The sequence below is a fragment of the Hippocampus bargibanti genome, linkage group LG11, assembly GCF_051943395.1.
Source record: "Hippocampus bargibanti isolate YZ-2025 linkage group LG11, ASM5194339v1, whole genome shotgun sequence".
NCBI classification, from domain to species: Eukaryota; Metazoa; Chordata; class Actinopteri; order Syngnathiformes; family Syngnathidae; genus Hippocampus; species Hippocampus bargibanti.
The window spans coordinates 15,026,014-15,044,515 of NC_142744.1; the positions used below are offsets into that span (position 1 = coordinate 15,026,014).

At 42.1% G+C, this 18,502-nt stretch overlaps 1 protein-coding gene across 3 annotated transcripts in view; it reads right to left on the bottom strand.

The window, feature by feature from the left end:
* Window positions 1-18,075, bottom strand: part of LOC148891747 (low-density lipoprotein receptor-related protein 8-like) — a 75,093-nt gene extending 57,018 nt beyond the window's left edge. For all 3 annotated transcript variants that reach the window (XM_089007641.1, XM_089007640.1, XM_089007639.1), the window contains exons 1-3: window positions 17,876-18,075; window positions 17,454-17,573; window positions 2,745-2,867 (exon numbers count right to left, since the gene is read on the bottom strand). In XM_089007641.1, the coding sequence (XP_088863767.1) occupies window positions 2,745-2,867; window positions 17,454-17,573; window positions 17,876-17,942 (310 nt within the window). In that variant the 5' untranslated portion in view covers window positions 17,943-18,075. The remainder of the gene's footprint in view (window positions 1-2,744; window positions 2,868-17,453; window positions 17,574-17,875) is intronic.
* Between the last annotated feature and the right edge of the window lie 427 nt (window positions 18,076-18,502).

An 18,502-nucleotide genomic window follows, 5' to 3' on the forward strand; every position in this document is an offset into this window, starting at 1 on the left:
TGAGTCTCATCCACGACGAGCCGTGCAACGTCCGTGTCAACGTCAGTCCGAGGCCCCACTCACCGCTGGATCCCGGAGCGGCTCTGGACTGGTCTCGTTCCCCCGGAGCCGGGCAGTTCACTCCCACGTCGGCGTCCGGCCGAGACCTGGTCCCATACGGCCGTACGGGGTGCCATTCTGCGCCTGGCAGTTCGACGTCCACGCAGAGCCATGCGCCGTCGCGTGAACGTGCGAGAGAGATCGCACTCACGCCCACGACGATCCGTGCCGCGTCTTCGTCCACCCCAGGCCGAGTCCCGTTCCCATCAGGCCGCCGCCCGTCGTATGCTGGAGAGGCAGCGGTTGCCGTCTCCACCATTGTTCCCTGGCGAGTGGACCTTTTGGGAGACTGTTGGGACTTCTGGAAGCAGCCCCTTGAAAGGGGGGTACTGTCATGATCTGGTTGGCGACCAACGGGGGGCGCTGTCGGCCCCGCCTGCACAGGTGCTGGTCGTCCCGATCAGATTGGTGACCAACGGGTAGCGACGTCTGCCCTGCCTGCAGCCTCACAGGTGCTGGTCGTTTTAATCACTGACACTTAAAAGGACACCCGGCACGACCATCGGGTGTCGGTTCATTGTTTGCTGCATGTTTGTTACATGCTGTGCATGTGTTTGTTTAACCTTGGCGGACTTTTACTTTTGGTCTTCTTTTGATACTTTGTATTTTTTCCGTTCAGATGATTTTGATGTTTTACATTTTGTTCCTGCTGACCTTTAATTTAATACAATTTGTCAAACAACCTCCTGCTCCCTCCTGCCTGCTTTTTGGGATCCGCACCCGCCATCACCACCTCGCAAACCGTGATACTCTGGGTTGTACATCTTAGAAGTTGTGATATTGCAACAGCAACAGATGTAGGCAGAAACACTACAAACTTCATTAATAGCTGGTTCCCTTGCTTGTATGTTCTCTTCAAGTTGTACAGATGGCTTGTGTGGGTTATTTGTGGAGACTGAATGATGGGATATTTTAACCTTGCAGTCTACACTCTGCCTTTGAACTATCAATAAAGTTGAAACAAGTCCAAATTTCACCTTGTTTTCTATCCATTTTCTCACTTTAGTTTTTTTTCACTTTTGTTTTTGTGTTTCAAGCTATGTCGTCTCCATTTCGTGTGTGTGTGTGTGTGTGTGTTTCTGTTTCTGTAACCCCTCCGCCCGCTCACTGCTGCGTGTGTTTTACTGCGTGTTTCCCCTTTCTTCGCTACCACAGATATTGACCAAACAGGTGCGGCTTTAACCAAAGACTGGGGGCGGGGAGTAGAGGGGAAAAAAGCCGGCTGCCATTTCAGGAGCTCGAACGACACATCACTCATTGTGGCGCTCCGTGTGTTGCCATAAAACTAGTTCGTATGCCAAGATTATATTGTCGCGAATTTAATGTTCATGATACTAGTGCAGCGTGTTCTACCAAACAAATTCCTTGTGTGTTCTACATACTTGACAATAAAGATGATTCTGATTCTGATTCTGATGAGGCAAAAAGTTCCTTTGCTAAAGCGTTCGTAAGCCGAGGTATCACTGTATATTGTAATGGTTCCATTGGATTCAAATGTCTCACGAAGATGCAACACAAGGAAGGGTGGGTCCATTATCGGTCGCATTTTGATGAATATTTGCTTTTTTTTACATTTATTCATCAATTTAAAACTTGGTTAGCTTTGGGTATCAGTTTATTTATATACAGTATTTAGATTACAACATCTACAGCAGAGGTGTCAAACTATTTTTTTAACCGCGGGCTACATAGTTGTAACGGTTTCCTGTCGAAGGCCGCTATGAATTTGGGGAAACCTTTAGAATGTTTCATCTCCGCCATATACAGAACGCACAAATTAATGATAATGATTAATAACTAGTTTGAAAATCTGAAGTTAGGAATAATGAGTGTTATTGTGGTTTACATCAGAATCAGAATCAGAATCAGAATCATCTTTATTGCCAAGTATGTAGAACACACAAGGAATTTGTTTCCGGTAGAACACGCTGTACAGTTCCATTTTGGCTACTGTTGAAAGAGTTCAAAGAGTTAATGGCATGGGACAATTTGAAATTGAAATTTTGGTTTGGCCCTTAGCAAGCATCATGGCACTTCACATGTTTGATTTGCTTTTGCGGACCGAATAACATAATGTTGCGGGCCAGATTTCATCCCCGGACCATGACTTTGACACCTGCAATCTACAGTAAAGTTGAATACTCTTTTTAGTCTTATGAGTCTACAGTTCGACCAATTCTGTGAATATAGCTGTCAAGAGTGAGCATGACAGAACTGAAAAGTCAAAGAACTGTCCAAGAAAAAGCAATAGCTATATTAATTGTATTAAGTTCATCCTGTCTACTTGATATCTAATTTAAAACAGATTCTTATCTTGAACACCGACAATAGACTGTCTGTAAGATAAGAATGTTTTTTAAATTAAATTCAATAGCTGTATTGCTTTTTCTTTGACTTTTTTTGTTGCAAAACAGTCTCAATGAGCAACTTTAACAGGTGGTAAAAGAATATGACAAAAATTACTTACTTAACTTAATACTTACGTACTGTACAGTATTACTCCCCCCCCCAAAAAAAAAATCCATGATGGCGATGGTTTGGCCATGGAATCGATTACTCACATATCCAAATTATTCTTTTCGAGAATCCAGGAATTTAGTTCATTCAAATGAAGTCATATTCATTCGCCCTTGTGCATCACTTACTGCAAGTCTCCTCTGCCTCATCAGAGCCGTCGGGACATTCCGGTTCCCCATCACAGCGCCATCGCCCTGGCACACATTGGCCGTTCAGGCAAGCAAACTCGGCAGGTGCACAGGTTTTCCGGGCTGCACGGAGACAGAGAAGAGGAGGAGAGGATGACAGACTTCAAAAGAATGTTCGGGTACTTTCTTTCGGCCTATTCTCTGTTAGAAGGACCGCTGCTATCATGTAAACGCTTCTCATCAACACTCTTGACATTGAATTGTCCTTGCCACTCTCTTGGCATGTCGGGCTTTCATATTTTGCTTTTTAATGATGGGCCACTTAACAGTATAAGGTCGGGGAGGTTCAACCTCTTGCCATTATGTTCATTACAAAGTGCAAGACGCACATAAATTTTAAGTAGACGTCCTTGTAAAAATGGAAAAGTATTCTGAGCCGAACTCTTTGTTCTGAAATTGACCCATTTTGAAACACAGAAGCTACCAAAAGGTGATGATTTTGTTTTTGTGTGTCTCTAGCAGGTGGCAGAGGAAGCCTTTGCCTCAATCCTGATCACCCGCAGCCAATCATAATCAGTCAAGTATTTCAAAATAAACTTTGCCTTGTTTTTGCATTTTAAGTCGTTTTGTTGTTAAGGTCAGTCTTGGCATTCATACCCTTCACCTTTTGGCATTATGCTCGTCTGTTCACATAAGCTATTTCCGTTTATATTATCCTTGCATTTTGTGTTTTGGGTTTGTTTGGGTTTTCCTGGTTATTGTAACCAATTTTATTTGTTGGATTTGCATTTCTGAATAAATAAACTGTTTTTATTCAATTCCAATCCGAGACCCCGTTTTGAGAGTCGGATATCGTTCTGTACATATCCAGAAGAGAAAATATTATTGACCTCCTCAGATCTTCCTTTTTTTGTGAACCTTGTTTTATAAGCCTAACCTAAAAAGAAAAAAATGATATATAACTAAAAATTACAAAGTGCTAGAAGAACCCCCCCAACCAGTGTCAAAAATATGCTTTCTGTACCATTGACCAATGTTATGCGAAGGAAAGTACAATCTGAAATATAAAAACCATACATAAAGTACATACAAACAAGCAATTGTGATTATGAATCATTTTTGTTTGGATTTTTGTTTCAACAGATGATCATTTCAGCAGGTGTTAGATCCCTACTGCGTTGTTGCTTCATCAGTGTTTTTTGTGTTTTGACTGACATTGTCATGATCTGGTTGGCGACCAACGGGGGGCGCTGTCGGCCCCGCCTGCACCTGCACAGGTGCTGGTCGTCCCGATCAGATTGGCGACCAACGGGTAGCGACATCAGCCCTGCCTGCAGCCTCGCAGGTGCTGGTCGTTTTAATCACTGACACTTAAAAGGACACCCGGCACGACCATCCGGTGTCGGTTCATTGTTTGTTGCTTGCTTTGTCTGGAATTGCATGCATTGTATGCTGTGCATGTGTTTGTTTAACCTTGGCGGACTTTTACACTTGATTTTCTTTTGATACTTTGTATTTTTTCCGTTCAGATGATTTTGATTTTTTACATTTTTTTTCCTGCTGACCTTTATTTTAATACAGATTGTCAAACAACCTCCTACTCACTCCTGCCTGCTTTTTGGGATCCGCACCCGCCATCACCACCTAGCAAAACGTGACAGACATGGAGGCATTTGAACACCTAAAATTGACAAAAGTGCAGAAATGGTCGTTGCAGCACAAAATAAGAAATTGCGGCGGAATCTGCATATCCCTGAAGTACTGTACAACACGTGACCTGTGAAAAAAAAGTACTGGGGTTGACTTTCTGCAGGTCCCCTCATGATCGCTGTTGCTTTTTTCCAGGTCAACTAAGCCAATCACTGATTTGAGTTAAGGGACTGAGGTTCAGTCAGCAGTTATTAGCCAGGCTACGACATGTCATCTGCTTGGAGTGACTTTCTGTTTTAATTAGTACACATTTGAAAACATAAGGCCGATAGGGGATGCTTGTTGGGGGCGGGAGGGATAAGCTCAAGAATAACGGTAAAGAATTCTGAGAAGAAAGGCAGCAATGTGATGGGGGAAAAAAGCAGGGGTGGGATTCCTAATGCAGAGAGGGATTGTGTCACTTTGTCCAAAAGATTTTCTGTAGACCAAATGCAGAGTGGACAACTGAATAGAAATTTTGGTGACATCCCTGCCAAAAACAAGGACAGCGTTTCCATCACAATGATTCCGATATGACGCGGTAAATATCTAATAGTGGTGTACATGGTGTAAATGAGTTTTTGTTATTCGGGCAGCAAAAAAATAAAAATAATGCTAAATGCACGGGTCATGCAGCTGTCAAGCTCCCCTAAATCCCACTTTTATCTGAAATGAGCAGCAACACAGGAAACTTCCCGATGAAACTAATCCAGCTTGGCAGATGGGGGGGCTTCTCAACGATGAGAGCTGATTAAGATAAAGAGCACCGTCCTAAAAAAAGAACTCACTGGTTTTTGCCCAAAGAAATCAAAGCATTCAGAAAAAAATAGGTTTCAATCTGAGGTATTATAAAAATAAAATTAGACAAGGTGGTTGCTGTATGCTGTGGCCTTCTTTATTTCAGTGACAAAGCCGACCTGGTGTTGAAAAGACGCACAGTTTGAGGGCAGGCTGCTGAGTAGCAGCGTGCCCTGAGTATCTGTCGCATTTGCTGTTGCGCCGATGCACTTCAATTCCAAGACTCTCTTGTACACCTCAGTCGCAATGGCAGCAAATCATCACGCCGGCCAAAATGCTCCATTCATCTAAACTTGAACAACCCAAATTCTGGAGTGCCTGTTTCACTACTGGGGCAGCACCCTCTATTTGTTACTCTGCATGCCATCTTGTCCATCTCAGACACAGCAGGCTCAAAAAATATTTATTGATTCCACACTTGTTTTTCGAATAACAGTCTGTAGACATGTTTAACCATTTTGTGCACCTTGTAGCCTCATAACATGGTAAGTGGAGTAATCATTGTCCCTGGGAGTGTTAAAGAACAGCTTCAAACACGTTTCAATAGTAAACAGGGTTATACATTTGCCGTAGAGAATTTCCATCTCCTCTGTGGTGATTTGTATTTTTGCAGAGGGTAATTCTTTTCGAATTTAAGACCGGTCAACAAAGTCAACAATGACAATTCATCATCATCTACATATGTTTTTATGACTGCATTTCTAATATATGCAGAATGGAGAAGTAAAACAAGTGCAATATTTTTTTTTCCGTTGGGTTAATGGTTGAGATGAGGTCGACTGAGAATGACAGAAAGCTTTGCGTTTAAATATTGAGGCTAATGATGCTCAAACCAATCGTGAACGTCTGCTGGATGAAGTTGTGGAGTTGCAAAAGAAATTCCGAATCATGGCCAAGACTACAAAGCATGAAAAATGTAAAAAATGCGAAATATTTACAGTATACAGACGGAAAGAATGGAATTGTTATTCCCTTTTCCAGTTCATCAAGAAGTACTGCGATACTAAAATAATCACAAGAGATGTTGGTGTCCTCATTTTTTTCACTTTGAAAAAGCTTTACCCAATTTTATGTTTGAAATTCTTGGGCTGTGCGATGATGACAACAAACATCTATTCATAACCATATTTTTGGTAAAAAAAACTGAAATCACGATCATTCAGCCCATCTTTTAAAAAGAAAAAAAAAGGAAAACCAACGAGAGCACTTGGAACAAAATGAAAACAACATTTAAACTCATTCACTGCCAGATGATGTGCAAAAATGTGTCCACTCCAGTGCCAGGGTTTTTGTCATTTTCTCTCAAAGCGCAGGAACCACATAATATTGAGTTTTAGGACTACATGCAATGCAAAAATATTCCATGCAGCGTAAGAAACCTTAAACTCTCTTGTTTCATCTGATAAAAAAAGAGTTAATTCCTAAGTTATATGAGTCTGGAGTAATATGAGGCACAAGTGGTGGCGGCTGTGCAAAAGGCAAATGCTGCCCTCTCGTGGAAGGGAAAAACATTGCCAGAGGTCTGACTTCATCGGTATCCCCGCAAGAAAAAACAAATCCCGAACAAATTCGGGAATGGCGGCGCTCCACGTCATATTTTTAATTCCTGAAAAAATTCTGGAATGACGGTGAATGAGTTAAACATGACAATTTGGGATTTCTATACACATTCTAGCAAGCATCATGGAAGTTGGTACCCGCAATTTGTTTTAGCGGGGCGAAATGACATGGTGGGCCAAATCTGGCCCCCGGGCCACGATTTTGACTATTTAACAGAGTATTCAATATTGCTTGACATGAGCCCTGGTCACCAAAGATTGAAAACACATGGAGACACAGTGGTCCTCATGTAACAAAAACTATGCCTGGCTGGATAATAGAGCCTATTTTCCAAGGGGGATGAACGCTAATGGGAATTAGGAGATTAGCCTTTTAGGCAGATTTGACAATGAGACGCATCTCCATTTTTCCTTTCTTTTCCAATAATGTGGAGCTCGACACCAGCTGCAGAATGAATTTACCGAAAGGACCCCCTTCACAGGCCTCAAGATTGAGACCTTCAAATTGCTGTGACCAGGCGCTGAAATAACAATGATACATTGTCCTCTGCGGATAAAAATTTGCTTAAGTGTAATACAGCCCGAGGTGAAATCTGTCTTGCTCCAGTAAATCTGCTCGCAGCAACAAGGTGGCGTAATTAAGACTCACTCTGTCTTTGAACAAAATCCAAACGCTTCTCACACGCGTGCGACAACTCTCTTTCTGCTTCTCCGCACTTTCCGGTACAAATGTTGCCTTTTGGTTTCTCATCCTTTATTTACAAACAGTAACGCACAGATGCCGCAGTCAGGAAGGATCAAGGGGGGACAGAAAATTAAAAATGGGTGGGATCAAATCGCCAACGAGAGGCTGTCCGTACGTGACATTGAATGTGCTGAAAATGAACGAAGGATCAGGACCCTTCTGATTGACTTACACTCAATTAAATTTTACAAATGAGCTCTCTTCCCAACATTCAATGTCGTCTATTTTTATGGTCATTAGACATAAAAAATAACTCATTCACTGCCAGACAATGTGCAAATATGTGTCCACTCCAGTGCCGGGGTTTTTGTCATTTTCACTCAAATTGCAGGAACCACAGAATATTGGGTGTTAGGACTACATAAACATCCAAGGCAGTGGCCCGGTAGTCGAGTGGTTAGCAAACCGGCTTCACAGTGCAGAGGTTGCCGGTCCGCGTTCCGGTCTGGCCTCCCTGTGTGGAATTCTCCCCGGGCCCACGTGAGTTTTCTCCGGGTCCTCCGGTTTCCTCCCACGCTCCAAAAACATGCATGGCAGGCAGATTGACCACTCCAAATTGTCCCTAGGTGTGAGAGTGACTGTTGTACGTCTATGTGTGCCCTGCGATTGGCTGGCAACCAATTCAGGGTGTCCCCTGCCTCGTGGACGAAGACAGCTGAGATAGGCTCCAGCAACCCCCGCGACCCTAATGAGGAATAAGCGGGACGGAAAATGGATGGATGGATGGACACTTTACAGCACATTAATTCTCAAATCAGTTGTATTCGTTTTATTATTTGTTGGCTTTGATTTTGTCAAGAGTCACAAGAGTGAACTTTATAAACGTGTTGTCATTTACGGCGGCTCTTTAAATTCTGGTTCCTTTGATTTAGTTTTACACACTCTGATTGTGATCTTGTTGCCATGGTGATTGTTCTGATTAAATCTCAGGGGATCACTAGCTCTCATTTCTGTTCTGTTCTCGACATACACTTTTTTTTTTAATTATTAAATGGCCGCATCTGATCTCTGCATCACACCTTTCAATGCGTTTTCTTCTTCCTGTTCTTTCTCTCATGGAATAATTTGCATGCAGCTTTGGGATTTTCCGTTCACAATATGGACCAATAAAAATGCTCTCATTCGGTTCCACTTGTCCGTGTACATCAAGTGTTTCAGTCAATTAATTTTTAGTCTGGAGACATTTTTAGCCTGGCCGTATCGGGCGAATGAGTTTGGGCAGCAGCTAACCAGCAGATCAGTCTCCGGGCTGAGCTTTGCAACTGAACTTTGATCATAATGTGTGAGAGGTCAGGAAAAACTAACCCCCCCCCCCTCCCCCGCCGCCGCCACCCAACCTCTCACATTTACCAAGACTACATCTCATCACATTTCCTCAGACTTCTGCAGTGGGGAGGATTGCCCTGCTAAACATCTGAGCCCTGACTTTGCCGTCAAGGCACACCAGAGCAAAGTAATGGCCATTGGCGTCAACCTATGTAGAGATTCAAAGCTTGAAGTGAAAGTGCTCTGATTTCATTTGATATTTGGGCAACAGAGGGTTTTCAAATTTGAATCAAACATGGATTTTATCTGTCCTGAAATGGCTTGTTGATGCTGATGCTGCAGCTTTACCTTTGTCCACCTATGACTGGACCTGACCCTCATAACATTAATATTACTACAGTAAAGTCTCGTTATATCGATATCGGTTATAACGATAGTACCGCTTATTACGATACTATTTTCATTTCCCTTGCACATTTCTAGTCTTTTTATGTATAATTTGTACCGTTTAGTACGATACCCGGTTGTTACGATAATCCGGTTATTACAGTGCTCCTTTTCATCCCCCGCCGGCCATTTTTGATGTTTACATCGATATATCCGTTGCGCCATTGGTCAACTTGGTCACGTGTCTTTTTACGTGAGCAGCTCTCCCGAGCAGACGCCATTTTCAGACGGAAGCTCGTGTGTATCAGACGGCTGCTCGTGTGTCTTCAACAATGGACTGTTTTGGATGCCATCAGAGCAATCCAAATCCAAATCCAAAGCGTGGAGCACGGTGTCCGAAAACACCATCAAGAACTGCTTCCGTCACTGCAAATTTGAAAATCCAGGGTGCAGTGAGGAAACATCTGCAGCTAACGAAGAGGATGACGACAACATTCCTCTTGCAGTGTTGGCTGAAAAGCTAAAAGTCGCCGACATTGCATCGTATGTCGCAGTCGACAAAGACATTGCGACATTCCCAAGCTCATCAGATGCGGATATCGCAGCGGAGGTCAAAGCCAAGTATGCCACAGTAGATTCCCGTGATGATGATGATGCTGATGACGATGAAGAAGAAGCGACTGAATGCACACCTTTGCAACTTCGACAAAAGCGTTGCAAGGGGTTGCGGACACGCGATCTTTCTTTGAATCCGTAGAAAATGCATCCGTTTTTTTAGAAACGTTAAACAAGATGGAAGTGTTCATATTAAAATATAAAAATGGGAAGCAGAAGAAGATTGATGACTTTTTTAAATAGCTTACATACATACTAATTGCAGTGTTATGTACATGTACTGTTACATGAATGCAAGCGTTTTTTGCAACAATGTTTGTTGTTTTGTCTGCTGAAGCGTCATGATTTTGAAAATGACTGTACATTCCATACTGTGCATTAAAGGGCAACCAACATCACTTTTTGTGTTTCTTGAGTCAGTCAAAAAGCTGTTGTAACGTCACAGCTGCGCGCCGGCATTCTATTCAGCCACTCTCGAACGTCACGTAAGTTATGTAAACGTTGCAGTTTTGGTTTTTCATCCATGTACAGTATTTAATTGTGTTGCATCCAGATATCTTTATTGTTTGCAACAATCACTGTTTTTCATATGATTGTACATGCTGGCGTTCGTGGCTTCGTGTGAATAGAACTTTACGATTTAGCATTGGTTGGTTGCATTTTTGAAAGGAAATAGTCATTAAAAAGTGTAAAGACGTTTTTATTTTATGCACAACTTTATTTTTCACTTCACTACTGTACAAAAAACATGTTAGATACGCAATCCATGAACCCAATGATGAAATTACATGCCATAACAAAGATGCCGCATTTACGCACCCCCCCCCCCCCCGCCCCCCACAGGATCGGATATATCGATAGTCCCGGTTATATCGATATTTTTTCGGATTCCCTTGCGTATCGATATAACGAGACTTTACTGTAAATACAATACAATACAATACAATACAATGCAATGCAATGCAATGCAATACAATACAATACAATACAATACAGTACAATACAGTACAATACAATACAATACAATACAACACAATACAATACAGTACAGTACAATACAATACAATACAATACAATACAATACAATACATATATTGATTCATATAGCGCTTTAACAACAGCTGAAGCTGTAACAAAACGCTTTTTCGAACCGCTTTATCCTCACATGCAACAACATGCAACCCCCACACAGGGAGGCCGGAGCCGGGATTAAACGCTTAGAAATATATCTGTCTCTCTCTCTCTCTCACTCTCTCTCTCTCTTTCTCTCTCGCTCTCGGTGTGTCTGTCTCTTTCTTTCTCTCTCACTCTCTCTCTCCCTCTCTCTCTGTGCCTCTGTGTGTGTCTCTCTCTGTCTCTCTACGTTTCTCTCTATCTGTCTGTGTGTTTCTCTGTTTCTCTCACTCTCTCTTTTTCTTTGTCTCTCTCTGTCTGTGTCTCTCTCCCTCTCTCTCTGTCTCTCTCTCTGTCTCTCTCTCTGTCTCTATCTCTCTCTCTGTCTCTCTTTCTCTCTCTCACTCTCTCTCTGTCTTTCTCTCTGTCTCTCTCTTTGTATCTCTGTCTCTCTTTCTCAGTCTTTCTCTCTCTCTGTTTCTCTCTGTTTCTCTTTCTCTCTCTCTCTTTCTGTGTGCTTCCCTCTCGTTTCTTTCTCTCTCTCTCTGTCTCTCTCTCTCTGTTTCTCTCACTCTCTTTCTTTCCCTCTCTCTTTCCCTCTCTCCCCCTCCCTCTCTCCCTCCCTCTCTTTACCTCTCTCTCCCTCTCTTTCCTTCTCTACGCATCTCTCTTTCTCTCTCCCTCTCTACCCCTCTCTCTTTCTCTCCCCTGCCCCCCCTCTCACCATCCTTGATCAAACGTCATGCACTAATCTCGGTTAACAGCTCCATTGGCATTGCAGACTTCCTAATGATCACTTTGGGCATGCTGCATGAAGAGCCTCCTCCTTCATCCCACCCGGCGCAGAGGGCTCACGGGGCTCACCAAGTAAAACAAACACAGTGGTCAACTTGTTGGACGTCGGAGGAAATGGAGTCACGTGGCAAATGCCAGGAAACGTTCATGACGTGAGCCACAGCATCCCTCGAAGGATGTCAGTGTTTAGCTGCACGGAGCACAAGTCGCACCCGGCCAGCCGAGCTCAGATAAGCCACAGGTTCTTGTGAACATGAAAATTTGGTGACAACTCCCCGGTGTATTGTTCGCTTGTCTGTTTGTTTTAGCATTCGATAAGTAAAGGTACATTTAACACTTATTTTAATCAAATTTCAATTCGGACAAAAATCTGCAGTGTGCTCATTTGATTTTGTATGTGCATATTTGGGGGATAAAGAGATTTTGTAGTCAAGCTTTCAGGTAAAAATGTGTTGGAAAATGTGGAAAAATAAAACAAAACAACCCCCCAAAAAATTAACGGAAAAAAATCTCATGAATGACTTGAAAATTAAAGCAACTGAATTTGTGTTGTTGCAAAGTAATAATGACAATTAAAATGAAATCATAAGAAATTAGAAATAAGCCAATAACTATAATATAGTGCAAAGTGCTTGGGTTGATTTTTGTCTTGTTTTTGTGTTTTCTTTTGTCACTTTGTGTTCTCATGCGTCGTGTGGAACGGATACGGATTGCTTTTCAGCATTTATGGCCACAACATTCATCAAGGAGGAGACTGTGCTGAGCGGTTGCGCCTTTTCGGCAGCATGAATATGCCAGTATTGTTTTTGAATGGGAGGAATGTGGGTGCCATTCGACTGCCATCGCTGGACACCAAAGGGGCCATTGTGCTTTTTTGCGCCTGTAATGGGCAGCATGCTCCAGCCCCGCTTTGTTCAGCAGAAAGATTGGTGCTGTTGGTCAGTCTGTAGCTGGATGGATGCATGGCTTGAGGAGCCCCCGATAAGAAGAAATGAGCGTCAGCGCAGAGCGCCGATGCATATGTGGAACTGTCGTGGTTTGGAATTGAAGCGGATTTACATGGGAAAGGAGATGTGAGACAACACTTTGATCCTCTCCTCTTTCATCTAGAACTGCTTCATGTCACAAAGAGGGTACGGAAAATGCTGAAGAATGAATGACTCTCTGTCTTTGTGTTGTCATATTATTTGTTATTTAGTTTTTTTACTTTATGTTACTTCCGGGTTGAGTGAACGTTGGCGCGTGTGGCTGACGCTGCTCACCCGCAGAAAAAATATCCTGTGACTGTAAACATTAAAGTCACAGGATATTACTGCAGTGTAAAGTGTCATTGAGAGTTTTGAAAGGCACTTATAAATGAAATGTATTATTATTATTATTATTATTATTATTATTATTATTATTAAAATGAAATGCTACAAAAAATATATGCTTCTGTTGTTTTTACAGTACTTAGCACAATTTTTTCTTTACTCTCGTGCACAAAAGGCATAAATAAACAAATAAATAAATAAAATCAATCGCCAATAGCACCTAATTCAAATAATTTCAAAAAACACTTTCAAAAGACAAAAACGAGAAATCATTTCTAATAATAATAAAAATAATACAAATAAAGAAAGACAAACGCAATATGAAATAAAAACCAAGTACAGATTTCATAACTATTACAACGTCACATAAACAACCAGCTATGCATAGATCAATGGAGAAATGCAAGCAGAGGCAAGAACACATAAACTCCATGTGGAGATGCTATAACAGAGAATTAAAAGCAGAACTCCTTAACTCATTCACGGCCAAACGTGCAAAAAAGGTGTCCACTCCAGTGCCAGCGTTTTTGTCATTGTCACTCAAATTCCAGGACCCATAGAATATTGACTTTTTTTAGGACTACATAAAGATTCAATGCAGCGTAAGAAACTTTCGACTCTCTTCTTTCATCATTAAAAAAGAGTAAATTCCTAAATTATATGGGTCTGGAGTTATATGAGCTTGAAATGAGGGTGGCTGTCCAAAATACAATGCAATGCATACATATTGGTTCATATAGCGCCTAAACAGTTGAAGCTGGAACAATGCGCTCACATGGAGAAAATGAAAATACTGCCCCGTTGTGGAAGGTAAAAAACATTGCCAGAAGTCTAGCCCGCGCTTTATCGGCACCCCAGCAAGAAAAACCAAAACCCGAACAAATTTGGGAATGGTGCTCAACGTCATATTTTTAATTCCCGAATAAATCTGTGAATGGCAGTGAATGAGTTAATACAGAGGCAAACGTTTCAAATGCCGTCGTACGGACAGAAACATTGGAATGTACACAAAAACAGTTAGGAGAAGGAAAGATGCCAGTTTCAAACATAGCTTTGGCCCTAATGACCCTCAACGCCAAAGGGGGAAAAAAGTGACGGCAGATTAGCTCTGACTTTGCCGCCCCTGCAAGTTGCCGATGTTAAATTCATGACGGCCAATGATGCAGATCATTATCACATCTAAGGATGAGAGGAAAAGTGCAGAGCAGATGTGCCAAAAGAGGCACCCAAGCGCAATGCTTCTAGAATCGAGGCCAGAATGAAACTACAGCTCCATGTAAATAAATAAATACATTTCTATTTGACGCCGACGTGTACCATCGACGACACACAAATCAAAAGATGGCTCAGCTTTAATGTCTAATCCTGCGCAAATTGTACTAACAAATATTCATTGGGAGATTATGTGGATTGCACCTTGTAATCTTGAGCGTCATTTGGCAGTCACTGACGTCCATTGTTTCACTATTCGTGTTGTTCTAAGCACCAGTCCGGACTGGTGTACATGCACAAGTGGGAGTGTGCTAACGGTTGTATAACTGGAAGGTCAGTGGGGAATCGCAGTGAGCAGTTTGGGGGCATGGGGCGATGAATGGAGCTAAGGTGGGGGGTGCTTTAGTGGGGCAACATGCACTTGATGCATACCGAGAGGATAAGGGGAAGAGCAAAGCTATTCCTGTTCAGTCACTTGTCGTTATTTTAAATGCATTGGGGTGGATAAATCCGGACATTGTAATGGTAATGTTGGCTCTTCAGCAACCCTCATGTGAATAAAAAAAGTAACTCCATTGGCAAGATGATTTTAAATTGATTGATGAGAAGGTTTCTTCAGCCGTCATCTGTACAAATGTGAAGGTTTCGGACGTTTCGCCTCCTATCCAAGAGGCTTCGTCAGCGAACTAAAGTCTGATGGTCGTATCGGCCCTATTTATATACGACCAGTCAGACTTTAGTTCGCTGACGAAGCCTCTTGGATAGGAGGCGAAACGTCCGAAACCTTCACATTTGTACAGATGACGGCTGAAGAAACCTTCTCATCGATGGACCACTCCTGTACGACTGAGAGCTTACACAGACGTTTTAAATTGATTGTGCGTTAAATTGATTGTGCGTTTAAAAGTCAAAGTCCCTCAGCGCACACTTTTGACCTGCAAAAAATATGCTGCACCTCAATCAAACCAGATTTCTGAATCTGTGCCTGGTGTGCATTACAAGTGAGTTCAAGCAAGTAGTCTTAACCTTAGTGCTTTTGAGTCGCTGTTTGACAAAAGCAGGATCTGTGCTTGAAGTGTCACGCCAAATGTCACACATGACGTACGGTAAAAACTGTCAGGATATGGAATTTCCCACTCAGGAAACCACCCATGCAGTCAGTAAACGACTGGAAATTATATTTGTGCACACAGTGGGAAACACAGGAGCCGCTCTGTCCGTCTCCGTCTCTGTGTTGGGTGTCATGCTCCACCTCAACAGCAAATGTAAACTAACATTCTACGTTCGATGCAAGCAAGCAATGCGTATAAAACTCTTCTGATGAAGATGCCATTGAAAAACATTTGGCCAACATGGCAACGCAGATCTGGAAAGCTCTAGGCAAACAGACAAGTGGGTAGAAATCGTTGGCATGCATGTTTGCACGTGAGGAGGTGCAAGATTTCCTCCTGAGCCATAATTAACCCAGACACAAAAGAACAGAGCTGATTGGAAAACATGCAACTTGCAGCTTGGATTCAGCGTTGGCACCATTTCACGCCTTCCTCAGAAATATAGGCCGCTGCCTCTGCGTCAGAAAGGAAACCGCAATTCCCTTTTGTTCATCTAGATGACACATCCAAGATGCTCGGTCAGTGTCTTTACAATGTTTGCAGCTCAATCAAAGGTGATCATTTATACTCTACAATAGGGAAACCCACCTTTCAATGACATATAAAAGTGTGTTGGGGAGAGTCCAGAACTGGCATTAACAAAAGAAAATTGTCACCGTATTTCCAGTGTATAAAGGCGCACCCAAAAGCCTTAATTTGCTCCAAAATATAACCCTGCACCTTATACGCAGGTGCGCCTTTTATGTGAAGTGATATTGACCCACAACAGATCTGGCAACTACTGTCAACAACCAGAGACTCCATATCAGCCTATAGAACAGGGGTCTCAAACCCCGGCCCTCGAGGACCGGAGTTTGAGACCCCTGATGTAGAAGAAGTAGTGTGTGACCCGAGCCTCTACTGTACCTGCTCGAGAATGTCAATGTTCTTCTCAGCCAGGAACCATCAGATGCACAGGATATTGAGTCATGAATCAGAAGCCACAAATTGTCATGCCACAACTCTCACGTCTTCTCACACACTGAACGAAAGCAAACACGTCAAATATTTTTGTAAATTTGCAGGTCGCTAGAGTTTATTTGTGATTTCAGCCCTGGTACTTTTCTGCCAGATGTTGTATACTGACATTAGAAAATTAATGATGTTCTTCAAACAGTGTCTAATGTAAACTAATGCGCCACTTGAGGGTGATTATTTGGCTCCTCGGGTTAACAAATTGCATGTGTTGACAATCCAAAATGTAGCTCTCATGACGTGGGAGTCAAGTGTTCTACTCAAGAGACAATGGCGGCCCTTCTTTGTCGGTGTATTTTTATAACATCCCACTCACGGGTCAAATAATGAGATGTTTTCTGTGGAATAATTTCAAATGTTTCAGGAAACAATGTGAATCTTGTTTCCGCCACCATTAAAATCCAACATCATGTTTACCCGAAGCTTGTGATGAAATTGTGATCATGCTAGCTTTCTATCTATTTGAGTTACTTCCGGGTAGAGTGATTATTAGCTAACTCTTAACTAGTTAGCTAGCTTTCTATCTATTTGAGTTACTTCCAGGTTGAGTGAACGCTGGCGCGTGTGGCTGCCGCTGCTCACCCACAGATAAACTGATCCTGTAATTGTAAAGTTACCTAATGAGTTTTGAAAGGCGCTTAGAAATGAAATGTATTATTATTATTATTATTATTATTATTATTATTATTATTATTATTATTATTATTATTATTATTATTATTATGAACTTTGCCTGGAAAGATCTTTTTTAGTGCAGCTCTTGTTTTGTGTGCACGTGTATTAGACTCAGCATGATTCAGACTTGATCTTAATTCTACTCCCTGGTGCTGTCTACTATCTTTGTGACTGCTTTATTTCCTGTATACAATAGCTGTCCATGTTAAGCGCTTTGTTACAGCTTGAGCTGTTGTTTAGGTGCTATATGAATCAGTATGTATTGTATTGTATTGTATTGTATTGTATTGTATTGTATTGTATTGTATTGTATTTGATGTTCTGACAGGTGAGTATGGGTCCAGTTGTGATGTTGCGCAATGTTTTCTTCATAGTCATTTCAACAAAACAGCTACACGTCCGATGTGGCTACTTACGGCAATTTTCTTCATCACTGTTATCTGAGCAATCGTCATCATCGTCACACCTCCACAAAGTGGGTATACACCTTTTGTTGTCACATTGAAACTGTCCATCTTCGCACTCCTCCTCCGTCACTGAAGGGGATGGGGGGGTTGACACACAACAGGAGGGGTTATCAGGACAACAAACCGAATACGTCTGCTGTTCCAACTGTCATTTGTAAATGAATGCCTAATTAAAATACATCCCGCATTAAGGTCAATTAGCTGAGGCAAGCATTACGTCCTAAATTCGAAACAAATTAGCAATTCGTTTTTTAAATGGCCTAGAAAACAAAGATACCCAGCGGACAAACGGCGCGCTTAAGCATCCCCCGTGTGTTCAGGTTCATTCAGCATCCACGCACATCTCCTTTGATGTCGCCACACACACTGACCTTCTGATGTGAGAAGCCTCGGCACGGCCATGTAAAAAAGTAACAATATCCTCACGTCCATCCACATTTCCGGAAGAGGTGATGCGTTTCATTCACGTCCACCAGACAAAGCCCGTAAAGGAAAAGAAAAAAATGCTCTTCTCGGAGCGAGGATGTTTCCGATCCCACACGCTACCACAATCACAACCTCCAAGCATCCACTCCGACCCCTCCCCTCCTTGACGCCCACTCACATAAGCACCTCCAAACTCATTGGCCGCCCTCGGTACGACACACAAGGGGCGGGTACTAGAGTACAATAGAATAGAATTGAACTGGTCTGGAAGAAATTTCTTCACCGGATCATTTTTTAAGTAGTGACGCGTTTTCCGTGCAAACACCGTAATCTGTTCCAAACCCCCGCCCCTAAAATTCAATCCTAAATATTTTTAAAGCAGAAAAAACGCATCAAAATATGTAAAAAAAATACATGTTGCAATGAGAACATTGGCAATTCATAAGAGCTTTGGATAACGTCAAAAATAAAAATTATAAAAATTATAGTCTTTTTACTTTCAAGTGTGTCCTCGTTGTTTTTTTTTTTTTTTTTTTTTTGCCCTATTGAGCCTTGATGAGGACGCAGTATCT